This window comes from Nerophis ophidion, linkage group LG11 (genome assembly GCF_033978795.1).
Source record: "Nerophis ophidion isolate RoL-2023_Sa linkage group LG11, RoL_Noph_v1.0, whole genome shotgun sequence".
NCBI classification, from domain to species: domain Eukaryota; kingdom Metazoa; phylum Chordata; class Actinopteri; order Syngnathiformes; family Syngnathidae; genus Nerophis; species Nerophis ophidion.
Window position 1 is genome coordinate 18,666,787 of NC_084621.1, and position 17,431 is coordinate 18,684,217.

The 17,431-nt window shown below is 42.1% G+C and overlaps 1 protein-coding gene across 2 annotated transcripts in view; it reads left to right on the top strand.

Annotated features, from left to right (window-relative positions):
• zgc:158689 (uncharacterized protein LOC791177 homolog) overlaps window positions 1-17,431 on the top strand; it is a 41,941-nt gene that overhangs the window by 8,018 nt on the left and 16,492 nt on the right. For both annotated transcript variants that reach the window (XM_061915247.1, XM_061915248.1), the window contains exons 2-6: window positions 10,252-10,391; window positions 10,468-10,543; window positions 12,861-12,947; window positions 15,609-15,670; window positions 15,744-15,815. In XM_061915247.1, coding sequence (XP_061771231.1) covers window positions 10,344-10,391; window positions 10,468-10,543; window positions 12,861-12,947; window positions 15,609-15,670; window positions 15,744-15,815 — 345 coding nt within the window. In that variant the 5' untranslated portion in view covers window positions 10,252-10,343. The remainder of the gene's footprint in view (window positions 1-10,251; window positions 10,392-10,467; window positions 10,544-12,860; window positions 12,948-15,608; window positions 15,671-15,743; window positions 15,816-17,431) is intronic.

Here is a 17,431-nt window from a genome sequence, read left to right on the forward strand (position 1 = left end):
CTGGGTCTCTCGAACTCCATCTGCATGTGGATTAAGGACTTCTTATCCAACCGCCCCCAGAGGGTGCAGTTGGGTCGCCACATGTCATCAAGCCTGCACCTCAGTACCGGCTCTCCACAAGGCTGCGTGCTGAGCCCCCTTCTCTACTCCATCTACACATACGACTGCACACCTGCCCACACCAGCAACTCCATCATCAAATTTGCGGATGACACCACTGTAGTGGGGCTCATCTCGGAGGGAGACGAGGCTGCATATCGGGATGAGGTGGAGAAGCTGTCGGATTGGTGCAAAGTCAACAACCTGGCCCTGAACACCTCCAAGACCAAGGAACTGGTCATAGACTTCAGGAAGAAAAAAACGGGCATCCTTCCCCTGATCATCAGTGGTGACTGTGTGGAGAGGGTCTCCGACTTCCGCTCCCTGGGAGTCCACCTGGCCGACGACCTATCCTGGAGCACCAACACCACGGCTACCATCAAGAAGGCACACCAGAGACTGCACTTCCTGAGAATACTCAGGAACAACCACCTCTCACAGGAACTGCTGGTGTCCTTCTACCGGTGCTCCATTGAGAGCATCCTGACCTACTGCATCTGCGTGTGGTTCAGCAGCTGCACGGCCGCAGAGAGAACGACGCTCCAGAGAGTCATAAAGACCGCCCAGAAGTTGGCTGACCTGTACAGCTCCCGCAGTCTCAGGAAAGCACAGAGCATCCTGAAAGACCCATTCCACCCCGGGCACAGCCACCTGGAACTGCTACCCTCAGGCAGACGCTACAGGGTGCTAAAAGCGAGCACCAATAGACTAAAAAATAGCTTTTACCCAAGAGCCATAGTAGCACTAAACAGGCACTGAGTGAGCACAATATGTCCATCATGTCCTCATGTGTAATGTTTAAATGTTTTTTCTATTTTTTCGGACTACAATGTGCAATAATGTTTTATGTATGTGTGTATATGTATTCATATGCATGCAGATATGCATCTGTGTGGATACATATACATATACATAGATACATCTGTCATCTCTATCTTTTTTTTTTACTATTTATACTACCATATTGTATATGCACCTTAGGAGGAGCTGCTCCAATTTCGTTGTTCTTTGAACCTGTTCCTTGCAATAATGACAATAAAACTCTATTCTATTCTATTCTATAGCTCTTGTCTCAAAGTAGGTGTACTGTCACCACCTGTCTTATCACACCCTAACTTGTTTTCACTTTTTTGCTGTTTAGCTGTGTGTAGTGTTTTAGTTCTTGTCTTGCGCTCCTATTTTGGTGGCTTTTTCTTAAAGTAAGTCTTTGCTGTCGTCCAGCATTCTGTTTTTGTTTACTTTGTAGCCAGTTCAGTTTTAGTTTTGTTCTGCATAGCCGTCCCTAAGCTCCAATGCCTTTTCTTAGGGGCACTCACCTTTTGTGTCTATTTCTTATTCAAGCATTAAACACATTTTCACCTGCACGCTGTTTCCGACATCTACGGTGACTCTTCCGAGCTCTGGACAGCACCGACACTCAACAACAACACATCATTTGCAGACTATAATTACCGGTTTGCAAAAAAATATTTTGAAATTAGGTAAAGTGGCGAAGTGCTTTACACCACCGCATCCAACGCTTTGCATTGGACGTGGTGATGTATGGCTTGGATGCAGCTGCTCGGCCATGGAAAGCCATTCCATGAAGCTCTCTGCGTACTGTACGTGGGCTAATTGGAAGGTCAGATGAAGTTAAGAGCTCTGTAGCAACTGTGCAGAAAGTCTTTGCACTATGCGCGTAAAAGTTGAAGTTAAAGTGCCAATGATTGTCACACAAACACACACACCAGGTGCGGTAAAATGATCCTCTGCATTCGACCCATCCCCTCAGGGGAGCAGTGAGCAGCAGCAGTGGCCGCACCCGGGAATCAGTCAATCAATCAATGTTTATTTATACAGCCCTAAATCACAAGTGTCTCAAAGGGCTGCACAAACCACAACGACATCCTCGGTAGAGCCCACATAAGGGCAAGGAAAAACTCACCCCAGAGGGACGTCGGTGACAATGATGACTATGAGAAACCTTGGAGAGGACCGCATATGTGGGCAACCCCCCCTCCCCTAAGGGACCGAAAGCAATGAATGTCGAGCGGGTCTAACATGATATTGTGAAAGTCCAATCCATAGTGGATCTAACATAACGGTGAGAGTCCCGTCCATAGTGGAGCCAGCAAGAAACCATCTCAAGCGGAGGCGGATCAGCAGCGCAGTGATGTCCCCAAGCGATACACAGGCGAGCGGTCCATTCTGGGTCGCGACTCTGGACAGCCAGTGCTTCATCCATGGCTACTGGACCTGTGTCCCCCCCCCGCCCTCCTCCACAAGGGAGAGGGGGACAGAGGAGAAAAAGGAAATAAACGGCAGATCAACTGGTCTAAAAAGGGGGTTTAATTAAAGGCTAGAGTATACAAATTAGTTTTAAGATGAGACTTAAAGGGGAACATTATCACCATTTCAGAATGGTTAAAACCAATAAAAATCAGTTCCTAGTGGCTTATTTTATTTTTCAAAATTTTTTTCAAAATTTTACCCATCCTAGAATATCCCTAAAAAAAGCTTTAAAATGCTTGATTTTCGCTATTTGCTTAAGCCACTGTCCATTTCCCTGTGACGTCACATAGCGATTCCAATACAAACAATGGCGAATAGCACAGCAAGATATAGCGACATTAGCTCGGATTCAGACTCGGATTTCAGCGGCTTAAGCGATTCAACAGATTACGCATGTATTGAAACAGATGGTCGGAGTATGGAGGCAGATAGCGAAAACGAAATTGAAGAATAAACTGAAGCTATTGAGCGAATAGCTATTGACGCTAATCGGCCATCTTTGCGTTAGCATCGCCGGTAAAATGTGCAGACCAACCGATCAGGACTTTCACATTGACACTGGATCAACTTAAATCCGTCGATTTGTAAGTGTTTGTTTCGCATTAAATGTGGGTAGAAGGAAACACTGGATGTAAATATAGTTTCAAATGTACATACAGGTAGCCTAAATAGCATGTTGGCATCAATTAGCTGGCAGTCACGCCGCGACCAAATATGTCTGATTAGCACATAAGTCATAATGTAACATCCACAACACTCACCATTGTGATTTCGTTGACTTTATCGTTGGGAATGCATCTGCTTTGAGTGTCGCAGAATATCCAGACATTCTTGCCATCTCTGTCGTAGCATCGCCGGTAAAAACCAAACGAGGGACTTTCGCATCTCTTGACACTGGAGCAACTTAAATCCGTCGATTGCTAAGTGTTTGTTTGGCATTAAATGTGGATGGAGGGAAAGGCTGGATGCAAATATAGCTACAAATGAGGCATAATGCTGCAATATGTACACACAGCTAGCCTAAATAGCATGTTAGCATCGATTAGCATGCCGTGCTAATCGATGCACATTCTACGTAAATCAACTTGAATCCGTCCCTGATCGTGTCGTTACACCCTCCGACAACACACCGACGAGGCAAGATGTCTCCAAGGTATCGGAAAACAGTCGAAAAAACGTAAAATAACAGAGCTGATTTGACTCGATGCGTCTGATGTGTAGGGAAAAATGGCGTTGAGTACCGATGTGACGTCACGTTCTGACGTCTTCGCTCAGAGAGGCATAAACAGAAAGGCGTTTAATTCGCCAAAATTCACCCATTTAGAGTTCGGAAATCGGTTGAAAAAATATACGGTCTTTTTTCTGCAACATCAAGGTATATATTGACGCTTACATAGGTCTGGTGATAATGTTCTCCTTTAAATGCTTCACTTGGTTGCTGTTGTTCCCAAACTCTTCACTTTTCTTATAACAGTTGGCGACACTTGACGCCGAATGCCAGGCAGGGAGGTAACGGGTCCAATTTTCATAGTCTTTGGTATGACTCGGCCGGGGTTTGAACTCACGACCTACCAATCTCAGGATGGACACTAACCGCAAGCATCCGCTGACCCCTCCACTGCTCTAACGTCCACTGGCGACATGCTTTACACCACTGAATCCCACACTTTGCGTTGGACGTGGTGATGTATGGCTTAGATGCAGCTGCCCGGCCATGGAAACCCGTTCCATGAAGCTCTCTGCGTACTGTACGTGGGCTAATTGGAAGGTTCAACTGTGGAACAGCTTGGATGATTCCGTAAAATGTTCCAGTTCCATTCACACATTTAAAAAACACCTTAAGACCAATGTCTTGAAAAAGTGTATCACTTTTGAATCAACACAGTAGTTAATACTATGATCAATGTTAATTACAAACTAAATGTGGTATATAAATAATAATGGAAGTATAATTGTTTGTATATAGCATATCGCTGGTGCAAAGGTTTAACGGGTGTACACGGATGTTTCACATGCCTTTATTGTGTATAATCATTGAAATGTGTTTATGTTGTCTATAATGTGTATTTATAATATGTTGTGCAAAGGTCATCTTGTACTTGCCGTATTTCCTTGAATTTCCGCCGGGTATATAGTATGCGCCTGCCTAGAATTACTGCCGGGTCAAACTCGTTTTGCAAAATAATTAGCATATCCCTAAAATTTCCGCCGGGTCAAACTCGCCACGTCACGAGTGACACTTCATCTGTCATCATTTTCGAAATGGAGGAGGCTGATTTCAATAATTTGAAATCGCATAAAGGGAAGAAGATTAGGAGCTATTCAGTAGGATTTAAGGTCCAAGCTATTGAATATGCTAAAAAGAACTGTAAGCAGCTATGTTTTATTAGTATACCGTAGCTGCGTGTGTCAAATATGAGTCATTAAATGACTCCCGCCTCCTGGTGGTAGAGGGCGCTAGTGATATTTCTTGCGACTACTCGGCTGCAGAAGAAGGGACAACAAGCAGCAAGAGTGAGCAGCGATCGTTTGTTTTTTCCTCGGGCTTGCACTTTTAACATGGAGGATTACATATCTAAAATAAACAGTTTTCTAAACTGGACTTTCAATCGAAGCAGGAGGTAGTAAAGGAAGATCTAATAATAATAATAACTGCTATAGCAGCCGCAACATTAATGCTGCCACAACGACGACTCTTGCGGACCTACTGCCCTCGGTAATGGCACCCTTCCCAAAGTATGTGGGCTCTATTGATAACCTCACTAACAACTTTAACAACGCCCTGCGCGAAACCATTGATAACATAGCACCGCTGAAGTTAAAAAAGGCTCCAAAAAGGCGTACGCCATGGTTTACTGAAGAAACTAGAGCTCAGAAATTATGTAGAAAGCTGGAACGCAAATGGCGCACGACTAAACTTGAGGTGCACCATCAAGCATGGAGTGATAGTTTAATAACTTATAAACGCATGCTTACCTTAGCTAAAACTAATTATTACTCAAATCTCATCCGCATTAATAAAAACGATCCAAAATTTTTGTTTAGTACAGTAGCATCGCTAACCCAACAAGGGACTCCTTCCAGTAGCTCCACCCATTCGGCAGATGACTTTATGAAGTTCTTTAGTAAGAAAATTTAACTTATTAGAAAGGAGATTAAAGACAATGCGTCCCAGCTACAACTGGGTTATAGTAACACAGATACGATTGTATATACGGCGGATACTGCAAATATCCAAAATAGTTTCTCTCGTTTTGATGAAATAACATTAGAAGGATTGTTACAACGTGTAAATGGAATAAAACAAACAACATGTTTACTTGACCCACTTCCTGGGAAACTTATCAAGGAGCTTTTTGTATTATTAAGTCCATCAGTGCTAAATATTATAAACTTATCACTTTCCTCGGGCACTGTTCCCGTTGCATTCAAAAAAGCGGTTATTCATCCTCTCCTTAAAAGACCTAACCTCGATCCTGACCTCATGGTAAACTACCGACCGGTGTCTCACCTTCCCTTTATTTCGAAAATCCTCGAAAAAATTGTTGCAGAGCAGCTAAATGAGCACTTAGCGTTTAACAATCTATGTGAAACCTTTCAATCCGGTTTCAGGGCAAATCACTCGACTGAGACAGCCCTCGCAAAATTGACTAATGATCTATTGCTAACGATGGACTCTGATGCGTCATCTATGTTGCTGCTCCTCGATCTTAGCGCTGCTTTCGATACCGTCGATCATAATATTTTATTAGAGCGTATCAAAATACGAATTGGTATGTCGGACTCAGCCCTGTCATGGTTTAACTCTTATCTTACTGATAGGATGCAGTGCGTCTCCTATAACAGTGTGACCTCGGACTATGTTAAGGTAACGTGTGGAGTTCCCCAGGGTTCGGTCCTTGGCCCTGTACTCTTCAGCATCTACATGCTGCCGCTGGGTGACGTCATACGCAAATACGGTATTAGCTTTCACTGTTATGCTGATGACACCCAACTCTACATGCCCCTAAAGCTGACCAACACGCCGGACTGTAGTCAGTTGGAAGCGTGTCTTAATGAAATTAAACAATGGATGTCCGCTAACTTTTTGCAACTTAATGCCAAAAAAACGGAAATGCTGATTATCGGTCCTGCTAGACACCGACCTCTATTTAATAATACAACTTTAACATTTGACAACCAAATAATAAAACAAGGTGACTCTGTAAAAAATCTGGGTATTATCTTCGACCCAACTCTCTCCTTTGAGTCACACATTAAAAGCGTTACTAAAACGGCCTTCTTTCATCTCGGTAATATCGCAAAAATTCGCTCCATTTTGTCCACTAAAGACGCCGAGATCATTATCCATGCGTTTGTTACGTCTCGTCTTGATTACTGTAACGTATTATTTTCGGGTCTCCCCATGTCTAGCATTAAAAGATTACAGTTGGTACAAAATGCGGCTGCTAGACTTTTGACAAGAACAAGAAAGTTTGATCATATTACGCCTGTACTGGCTCACCTGCACTGGCTTCCTGTGCACTTAAGATGTGACTTTAAGGTTTTACTACTTACGTATAAAATACTACACGGTCTAGCTCCAGCCTATCTTGCCGATTGTATTGTACCGTATGTCCCGGCAAGAAATCTGCGTTCAAAAGACTCCGGCTTATTAGTGATTCCTAGAGCTCAAAAAAAGTCTGCGGGCTATAGAGCGTTTTCCGTTCGGGCTCCAGTACTCTGGAATGCCCTCCCGGTAACAGTTCGAGATGCTACCTCAGTAGAAGCATTTAAGTCTCACCTTAAAACTCATCTGTATACTCTAGCCTTTAAATAGACCTCCTTTTTAGACCAGTTAATCTGCCGCTTCTTTTCTTTCTCCTATGTCCCCCCCTCCCTTGTGGAGGGGGTCCGGTCCGATGACCATGGATGAAGTACTGGCTGTCCAGAGTCGAGACCCAGGATGGACCGCTCGTCGGGACCCAGGATGGACCGCTCGCCTGTATCGGTTGGGGACATCTCTACGCTGCTGATCCGCTTGAGATGGTTTCCTGTGGACGGGACTCTCGCTGCTGTCTTGGAGCCACTATGGATTGAACTTTCACAGTATCATGTTAGACCCGCTCGACATCCATTGCTTTCGGTCCCCTAGAGGGGGGGGGGGGGGGGGGGGGGTTGCCCACATCTGAGGTCCTCTCCAAGGTTTCTCATAGTCAGCATTGTCACTGGCGTCCCACTGGATGTGAATTCTCCCTGCCCACTGGGTGTGAGTTTTCCTTGCCCTTTTGTGGGTTCTTCCGAGGATGTTGTAGTCGTAATGATTTGTGCAGTCCTTTGAGACATTTGTGATTTGGGGCTATATAAATAAACATTGATTGATTGATTGATTGATCTCCATCTAGACAGAGAGACTTAAAACTAAAGAAAGATAAGGAAGACTTCTATAAACAAGTTATCGATGCTTTTGATCAGAAGGAGCTGCGCATGGACTTCATTTATAAGTAAAAGTAAGACCATAATAAGGTTTTTGTTAATTAAATGTGCTTTTCATGATGGTATCCTTACATCACACTCAAACTTATAAGCGCAGGACTAAATTTACCGCATGCCTTTGGTAAGCGCCGGAGTGGGAAAAGGTTTTAAAATAATTAGCGCAAGCTTGCCTTTACCGCATGCCTTTGGTAAACGCTGGAGTGAGAAGAGGTTTTAGATTAATTAGCGCCCCGGCGGCACTTCAAGGAAATACGGTAGGTGTAATAAGTGTTCAACTTCAGCCTAAACCCTTTCGCTCTGAAACATTTTCATTTTCAATTTCAATCTATGAACGTACAACTGTTTGTTTATTTTGTTGACCGTTGACCGAAGAATAATAATAAACTAAACTAAGTTTGGAGCCCTGTGACAACTGACTGTGCAGAAAGTCTTTGCACTATACTGACCTTCTCTGTCAGTTTACCTGGCCTACCACTTGGTTGCTGTTGTTCCCAAACTCGTCACTTTTCTTGTAACGGTTGGCGACATCTTTGCACTATGCGCTACAGCAGGGGTAGGGAACCTGTGGCTCTTTTGAGGACTGCATCTTGCGCTCAGATAAATCTTAGCTGACGTTGCTTAATACGGTAAGTAATGAATAATTCCGCTGGTAATCACAGTGTTAAAAATAACGTTCGAAATATAAAACATTCTCATGCATTTGAATCCATCCATCCGTTTCTATCGCACCTGTTCAAGAAGTCACATTAATGGTCAAAAGTATTTTATTTATTATTGGTTAGCCTCAGAATAACAATGTTATTAAAAAGAATAAGAGATGCACACATTTTTTGTTGTAATCAGGGAAAGTCCAAATAAAAGAGGAGGCGTACAATTTTCTTGTCAGAGCGTTGAACGACACTGTACAAAGTACAGGTCTACGCGTTTCTCCTCATTGAGCTAAATTGAATTCTGTCTCTGTTGAATTCCTTGCTTCTTGTCTGGTTAATAGATGTCATCAGTGTTTGAACCTGACGGTTGTAGTCAGTGGTAAAAATATTATATGCTCTCACGGAAATACATTTTGAAAATATTTGGCTTTCATGGCTCTCTCAGCCAAAAAGGTGCGTACAGCATCCGCTGACCCCTCTCTGGCAGTTGACGTTGCCCACCACTTGGTTGCTGTTGTTCCCAAACACTTCCATTTTCTTATAAAAAAAAGCCCACAGTTAACTTTGGAATATTTAGGAGCGAGGAAAATTTCACTGTTGCACAGGTGGCATCCTGTGACAGTTCCACGCTGGAAATCACTGAGAGCGGCCCATTCTTTCACAAATATAGAAACAGTCTCCATGCCTAAGTGCTTGATTTGATACACCTGTAGCCGGGCCAAGTGATTAAGACACCTGATTGCCATCATTTGAACGGGTGGCCTAATAGTTTTGGCAATACAGTGCAGTGTTTTCCAACCTTTTTTGAGGCACATTTTTTTGCGTTGAAAAAATCCGGAGGCACACTACCAGCAGAAATCGTTAAAAAACGAAACTCAGATGACAGTAAAAAGGTTTTGTCGCAATTGTTGGATATGAATTCACACCGCAACCATAACCATGCATCACTATAGCTCTTGTCTCAAAGTAGGTGTACTGTCACCACCCGTCACATCCCGCCGTGATTTATTTGGAGTTTTTCGGTGTTTTCCTGTATGTAGTGTTTTAGTTCTTGTCTTGCGCTCCTATTTTGGTGTTGATTGTCATGTCATGTACGGATGTACTTTGTGGACGCCGTCTGCTCCACAACGCTGTAAGTCTTTGCTGTCGTCCAGCATTCTGTTTTTGTTTACTTTGTAGCCAGCTCAGTTTTATTTTTGTTCTGCATAGCTTTCCCTAAGCTTCAATGCCTTTTCTTAGCAGCACTCACCTTTTATTTTGGGTTCAAGCATCAGACACCTTTTTTACCTGCACGCTGCCTCCCGCAGTTTCCGACGTCTACAAAGCAATTATCTACCTTCTGCCACCTACTGAAATGGAAGAGGATGACACGGTTACTCCGCCGACCTCTAGGCAGCACCGACACTCAACAACAACTCATTTTTGCAGACCATGAGGTGGCGACTTGTCCAGGGTGTATCCCGCCTTCCGCCCGAATGCAGCTGAGATAGGCTCCAGCGACCCCAAACTGGACAGGCGGTAGAAAATGGATGGGTGGACTGGTTTGCAAAAAATATTTTTAACCCAAATAGGTGAAATTAGTGGCACACCAGACTGGTCTCACGGCACACTGGTGTGCCGCGGCACAGTGGTTGAAAAACACTGATATAGTGTACCTGTCATGTTTTGTTCTGGATGAGACCGACTAGCAATCCTTCAAAGTGTATTTATACAGCTTTTGAGCACTAAAAAGTTGCAATATGATTTCTTCTTTCAGGAGACTTTCATATCGTGTAAATATTAGCACTCCCCCCACCCCGCAGAAGAGGAGGAAGCAGCATCACCCACAAGAAGAGGAATAGAAGTACAATGTCACGAACAGATGAGGTCAACAAGATGACGGAGAACGTCTACAAGGTGCGAGCGCCTCATTATTTCCACATTTACCTTGGAAGCAGGACGTTTGATGTTTGCTCTTTGTGTTTGCCAACAGGGCATTCTGGACCACTTCAACCCCAGCTTGAAGAATTTTGTCACCATGGGGAAACACTATGAGAAAGCCCTCACAGGTCCGTGCAAACATCTTCACTTCATGTTTATTTTAGAGATGTTCCCATCAGGGCTCCATGCCATTCAGGCACCACTCATCCAGCAAAAAGTGCTATTGAGGGTGTGACAGTGAGCAAACAACGTCAATAGTACAAGTACCGTATTTCCTTGAATTGCCTCTCCTCACTCCGACGCTTACCAAAGGCATGCGGTAAATTTAGGCCTGCGCTTATAAATTTGAGTGTGATGTAAGGATACCATCATGAAAAGCACATTTAATAAAAGAAACGTTGTTATGGTCTTACCTTTACCTATAAATGAAGTCCATGCGCAGCTCCTTCTGATCAAAAGCATCGATAACTTGTTTATAGAAGTCTTCCTTATCTTTCTTCAGTTTTAAAAGTCTCTGTCTCGATGGATATCTTCCGTTTTTACCTCCTGCTTCGATTGAAAGTCCAGTTTAGAAAACTTTTTTATTTTAGATATGTAATCCTCCATGTTAAAAGTGCAAGCGAGAGGAAAAAAATAAACGATTGCGGCTCACTTTTGCTGCTTTTTGTCACTTCTTCTGCAGCCGAGTAGTCGCAAGAAGGATCACTAGCGCCCTCTGCCACCGGGAGGCGGGAGTCATTTAATGACTCATATTTGACACACGCAGCTACGGTGTATTAATAAAACATAGCTGCTTACTGTTCTTTTTAGCATATTCAATAGCTTGGACCTTCAATCCTACTGAATAGCTCTTAATCTTCTTCCCGTTATGCGATTTCAAATGATTGAAATCAGCCTCCTCCATTTTGAAAATGATGACAGGACAAGTGTCACTCGTGACGTGGCGAGTTTGACCCGGCGGAAATTCTAGGCATATGCTTATTATTTGGCGAAACGAGTTTGACCCGGTGGAAATTCTAGACATGCGCTAATAAAAATAATATTCGACCCGGCGTTAATCCTGAGCCGTCGGAAATGCTAAGCATGCGTTAATTATTTTGCGAAACGAGTTTGACCCGGCAGTAATTCTAAGCAGGCGCATACTATATACCCGGCGGCAATACAATGAAATACGGTAACCCAGTGGTCAAATGTGGCTGCAGATGTGATTATTGACACTATCGTGATAGGATAGCCTAATTTCCTAAGGTGAAGAAATATTGTTAAATAGATAACAATAATATGAATTAAATTGTGTGTAGAATTTTGAGGACAAAAAGTATTATTTTCCATTTTGGAATAAAGCCATAAAAACAAAATGTGAAAGAACCATACAAATTCATGCTTGTCCTCATTAGCCGTTGTAGACCGCATTCCCAAGAAGATCCCATCAAGTCCCCCGAGCATGTAACCAGGGTCCGCAGATTGAGTCGAGGTCACCGGGCAACAAGCCAGCACAAACTCTTAAAAGGGAACTGCACTTTTTGCGGGGGATTTTGTTCGTACACAACTAGCCAGACAGAATTTTGTCACCAGTGTATTTGTAATGAACACGCATGATGTGCTGCGTGTATCACGATCAATATTAAAGTGACCCACTACATACCTTTATTTGGGTAAGCACTCCATTTATGTCGAACTAGCTTGTCTTCAATTCTCATTTACAGCGTCAAATGTCACTTTCACTTCACCCCCTCGGCTTCCGTCTGCTCCAACATCTCACCCTTCCTTCGTGCTCGCTTCTATAAGCAGTACTTCAACCTCAGTATATTCAGCTTCAAAAAGATACGGTTGGGAATCCTCATTTGTGCAAAAATAATCCTTCATGTTGTTTTGTTACCGGATCCAACATAATTAGAAAACACTCACGTTTGTTTCCGGAAGTAGGAACACACATTTGTTGCCAGATGTCGGAAGTGTGTTGCAATGGAAACTGAAATAAATGCGCGGAGGGAAGAAATTCCGGCATTGCTTAAAATGACTGATATATGGTAAATATTTGTAACTAAATTATATATATATATATATATATATATATATGTATGTATGTACATATATATATATATGTATGTGTATATATATATATATATATATATATATATATATATATATATATATATATATTTGCAGTGTGTATATTGTACATATTACATATTGTTATGAAGGTTTCTGTTTCTACATTATATATATACTTGCAGTGTGTTATTGTTATGAAGGTGTCTGTTACTACATTATATCTAAGGGTTATTTTTTTTAACAACTTTCAAATTCTAAAAAAAAAAAAGACGTGAGTTATTGTCCCTCATAATGACTGTGAACAAAAGGTATCAATTCCACCCAAAGTGCAGTTCCCCTTTAAGGGAGTGAGCTTTGAAGGTGGACTCATGGAAGTGTTGTCTCCTGCAGGCGTGACGCTGGCGGCCAAGGGCTACTTCGACGCCCTGGTCAAGCTGGGAGAGCTGGCCAGCGACAGCCAAGGTTCCAAGGAGCTGGGTGAGTAGCTTTCGGGCCAAAATCCCCAAACGAGTCGCTCAAAGGCCGCAAATCAGCTCAGAAGGTTTTGGGTCTTGACGTCTGGGGCCAGTTGGGAAATAGTCAGGCAGGCAGGAGGAAATGTAGAGAGAGTGGGCTCATTGTTGGGGGGATTAACAACACCACATGATCTCATTGTGAGGCCCCAAAAAAGCAGGGGGCTTGGGGTGGTGGTGGGGGCTGAGGGCGAGGTGCCAGAGATTGCATGGTGGCCGAAACACAGGACAAACATTTTCACCCACCAGCATGTAAGCCGCACCCGCTTCATTTTAGAAGAAATACGTATTTTCGCCGCACCATAAGCTGCAGAAACTGTAAGATGCTCCTTTTATCCTACACTTTGAACCCCGCGGCTAATAAGACGGTGCGGGTAATTTATGGATCTTTCTCCGATAACAGACTTAATAAAGATAGTTTTAAAACTAAAAGCAAATACACTTTGAAAGTGTTTTTTGCCTGATTTAGCCATTCCTTTACCACTTTTGGGATCATTGTCCTGTTGGAACACCCAACTGCGCCCAAGACCCAACATCGGGGCTGATGATTTTAGCTCGTCCTGAAGAATTTGGAACTACAGCATTTCCTTGAATGCCGCCGGGGCGCTAATTAATTTAAAACCTCTTCTCACTCCGGCACTTGCCAAAGGCATGCGGTAAATTTAGGCCTGCGCTTATAAATTTGAGTGAAAAGCACATTTAATAAAAAAAACTTTATTATGGTCTTACTTTTACTTATACATGAAGTCCATGCGCAGCTCCTTTTAATCAAAAGCATCAATAACTTTATAGAAGTCTTCCTTATCTTTCTTCAGTTTTAAAAGTCTCTGTCTCGATGGAGATCTTCCTTTATTACCTCCTGCTTCGATTGAAAGTCCAGTTTAGAAAACTGTTTTATTTTAGATATGTAATCCTCCATGTTAAAAGTGCAAACGAGAGGAAAACATAAACGATCGCTGCTCACTCTTGCTGCTTGTTGTCACTTCTTCTGCAGCCGAGTAGTCGCAAGAAGGATCAGTAGCGCCCTCTACCACCAGGAGGCGGGAGTCATTTAATGACTCATATTTGACACACGCAGCTACGGTGTATTAATAAAACATAGCTGCTTACGGTTCTTTTTAGCATATTCAATAGCTTGGACCTTCAATCCTACTGAATAGCTCTTAATCTTCTTCCCTTTATGCGATTTCAAATTATTGAAATCAACCTCCTCCATTTTGATAAATGATGACAGGTGAAGTGTCACTCGTGACGTGACGAGTTTGACCCGGCGGAAATTCTAGGCATATGCTAATTATTTGGCGAAACCAGTTTGACCTGGCGGAAATTCTAGACATGCGCTAATAAAAAATATTTTTTTGAAAAACTATTTTTACCTGGCGTTAATCCTGAGCCGGCAGTAATGCTAAGCATGCGCTAATTATTTAGCGAAACGAGTTTGACCCGGCAGTAATTTTAGGCAGGCGCATATTATATACCCGGCGGCAATTCAAGGAAATACGGTAATCCTCCTTTTTCATTGTCCCATTTAAAGCAGCAGTTCCATTGGCAGCAAAACAGGCCCAGATCATAATACTACCACCACCATGCTTGGCGGTAGGCATGGTGTTCCAGGGATTAAAGGCCTCCCCTTTTCTCCTCCAAACATATTGCTGGGTATTGTGGCCAAACAGCTCCAGTTTTGTTTCATCTGATTGATTGATTGATTGAAACTTCCTTAGTAGATTGCACAGTTCAGTACATATTCCGTACAATTGACCACTAAATGGTTACACCCGAATAAGTTTTTCAACTTGTTTAAGTCGGGGTTCACGTAAATCATTTCATGGTAACATCAACCCTGACATCACATGGACAAAGATAAGACCTTCTGGAGGAAAGTTCTGTGGTCAGATGAAAGAAAAATGGAGCTGTTTGGCCACAATACCCAGCAATATGTTTGGAGGAGAAAAGGTGAGGCCTTTAATCCCAGGAACACCATTCCTACCGTCAAGCGTGGGGGTGGTATTATTATGCTCTGGGCCTGTTTTGCTGCCATTGGAACTGGCACTGGAACAATCTAAAATCATCAGGTGGGGTCTTGGGCGCAGTTGGGTGTTCCAACAGGACAATGACATCAAAAGTGGTAAAGGAATGGCTAAAACTGGCTAAAATAAAGGTTTTAGAATGGCCTTCCCACAGCTTTGCTTTTCTTACATGGACTTAAATGTGTGGACAATGCTGAAGAAACAAGTCCATGTCAGGAAAAACAACAATTTGTTCCTGGGATTAAAGGCCTCACCTTTTCTCCTCCAAACATATTGCTGGGTATTGTGGCCAAACAGCTCCATTTTTGTTTAATCTGACCACAGAACTTTTCCCCAGAATGTCTTATCTTTGTCCTTGTGATGTCAGATCAAACAAAAAGTGAGCTGCTTGGCCACAATACCCAGCAATATGTTTGGAGGAGAAAAGGTGAGTCCTTTAATCCCAGGAACACCACACGTACTGTCAAGCATGGTGGTGCTAGTATTATGCTCTGGGCCTGTTTTGCTGTCAATATAACTGCTGTTTTACAGAGAGTAAATGGGACAATTAGCTCCAAATTCATTTCATGAAGTAATGACTATCCAAGTCTGTTGTGCAGGAGACACCTTGTTCCAGATGGCCGAGGTCCACAGACAGATCCAGGTGCAGCTGGAAGACGTGGTAAGTAAGATGTCGCACTTGTGAATGAGACGTGACCCAACCGTGTGTGTGTGTGTGTGTGTGTGTGTGTCAGCTCAAGTTGTTTCATTCGGAGCTGCTGGCCCAGCTGGATCAGAAGCTGGAACTGGACATCAAGTACCTGACAGTAAGTCAACGCACCTTTTTGTATTATCGGGCTGCCAAATATAATAATGCATAAAAAAATTAAAAAAAACATGACGTGGATGTCGGAAGGAAATAGTGCAACCGGGTAGTGCACATGCAGGGGACATGCAGGTGAATACAGGAAACCATGATTGAGGGGTCCGATTGGCAACCTGGGCCAGGTGCGCTCAGATTGCCAATCAGGCACAAGTGTGGGAGGTGCCGGGGCCAAAGGTAATGAGACAAACAGGAAGTAAGACCACTGGAAAAGAAAACACTGTAAACAAAGTCAAGTTCTCACCTTCAATGACATTTGAAATACATGCAAAGTTGGTCATCAGCACAATATTGCCTTCCTTATTTTGACTTGCATAATATTCCTTTTTTTGACTTGCATAATATACTCCTATGTATGTGTGTGTATATATCCATCCATTTTCTACCGCTTATTCCCTTTTGGGGTCGCGGGGGGCGCTGGCGCCTATCTCAGCTACTATCGGGCGGAAGGCGGGGTACACCCTGGACAAGTCGCCACCTCATCGCAGGGCCAACACAGATAGAAAGACAACATTCACACTCACATTCACACACTAGGGACCATTTAGTGTTGCCAATCAACCTATCCCCAGTGCATGTCTTTGGAGGTGGGAGGGGCCTATCCCCAGGTGCATGTTTTTGGAGGTGGGAGAAGGCCGGAGTACCCGGAGGGAACCCACGCATTCACAGGGAGGACATGCAAACTCCACACAGAAAGATCCCGAGCCTGGGATTGAACACCAGACTACTCAGGACTTTCGTATTGTGAGGCAGACGCACTAACCCCTCTTCCACCGTGAAGCCCATTATTTATTTATTTATTTATTTATTTATTTATTTATTTATATATATATATACATATATATATATATATATATATATATATATATATATATATATATATATATATATATATATATATATATATATATATATATATATATATATATATATATATATATATATATATGTGTTTATATATATATGTGTATGTATATGTATATGTACATGTGTGTGTATATATATATGTGTGTGTATGTACATGTGTGTGTATATATATATGTGTGTATGTGCATATACAGGTATATATGTGTATATATATGTGTATGTATATGTATGTATGTGTATGTATAAATACACATATATTCTGTATGTATATATATATGTATATGTATGAATACACATATGTATAAATATATATATAAATGTGTATTTATATCTGTATGTATTTATATGTATGTGTGTATGTATATGTATAAATACATATATACTGTATGTATATGTATGTGTATATGTATGTATATGTGTATGTATATATATGTATTTGTATATATGTATATGTATAAATACACATATGTATGTATATGTATGTGTGTATATATTTATGTATATGTGTATATATATATGTGTGTGTGTGTGTATATATATATATATAGTATATGTGTGTATATATGTATAAGTGTTTGTGTGTGTATGTATATATATATATATATATATATATGTGCGTATGTATGTATGTATTTATGTGCATATGTATGGCTATATGCATGTGTGTGGATATATATATATATATATATATAT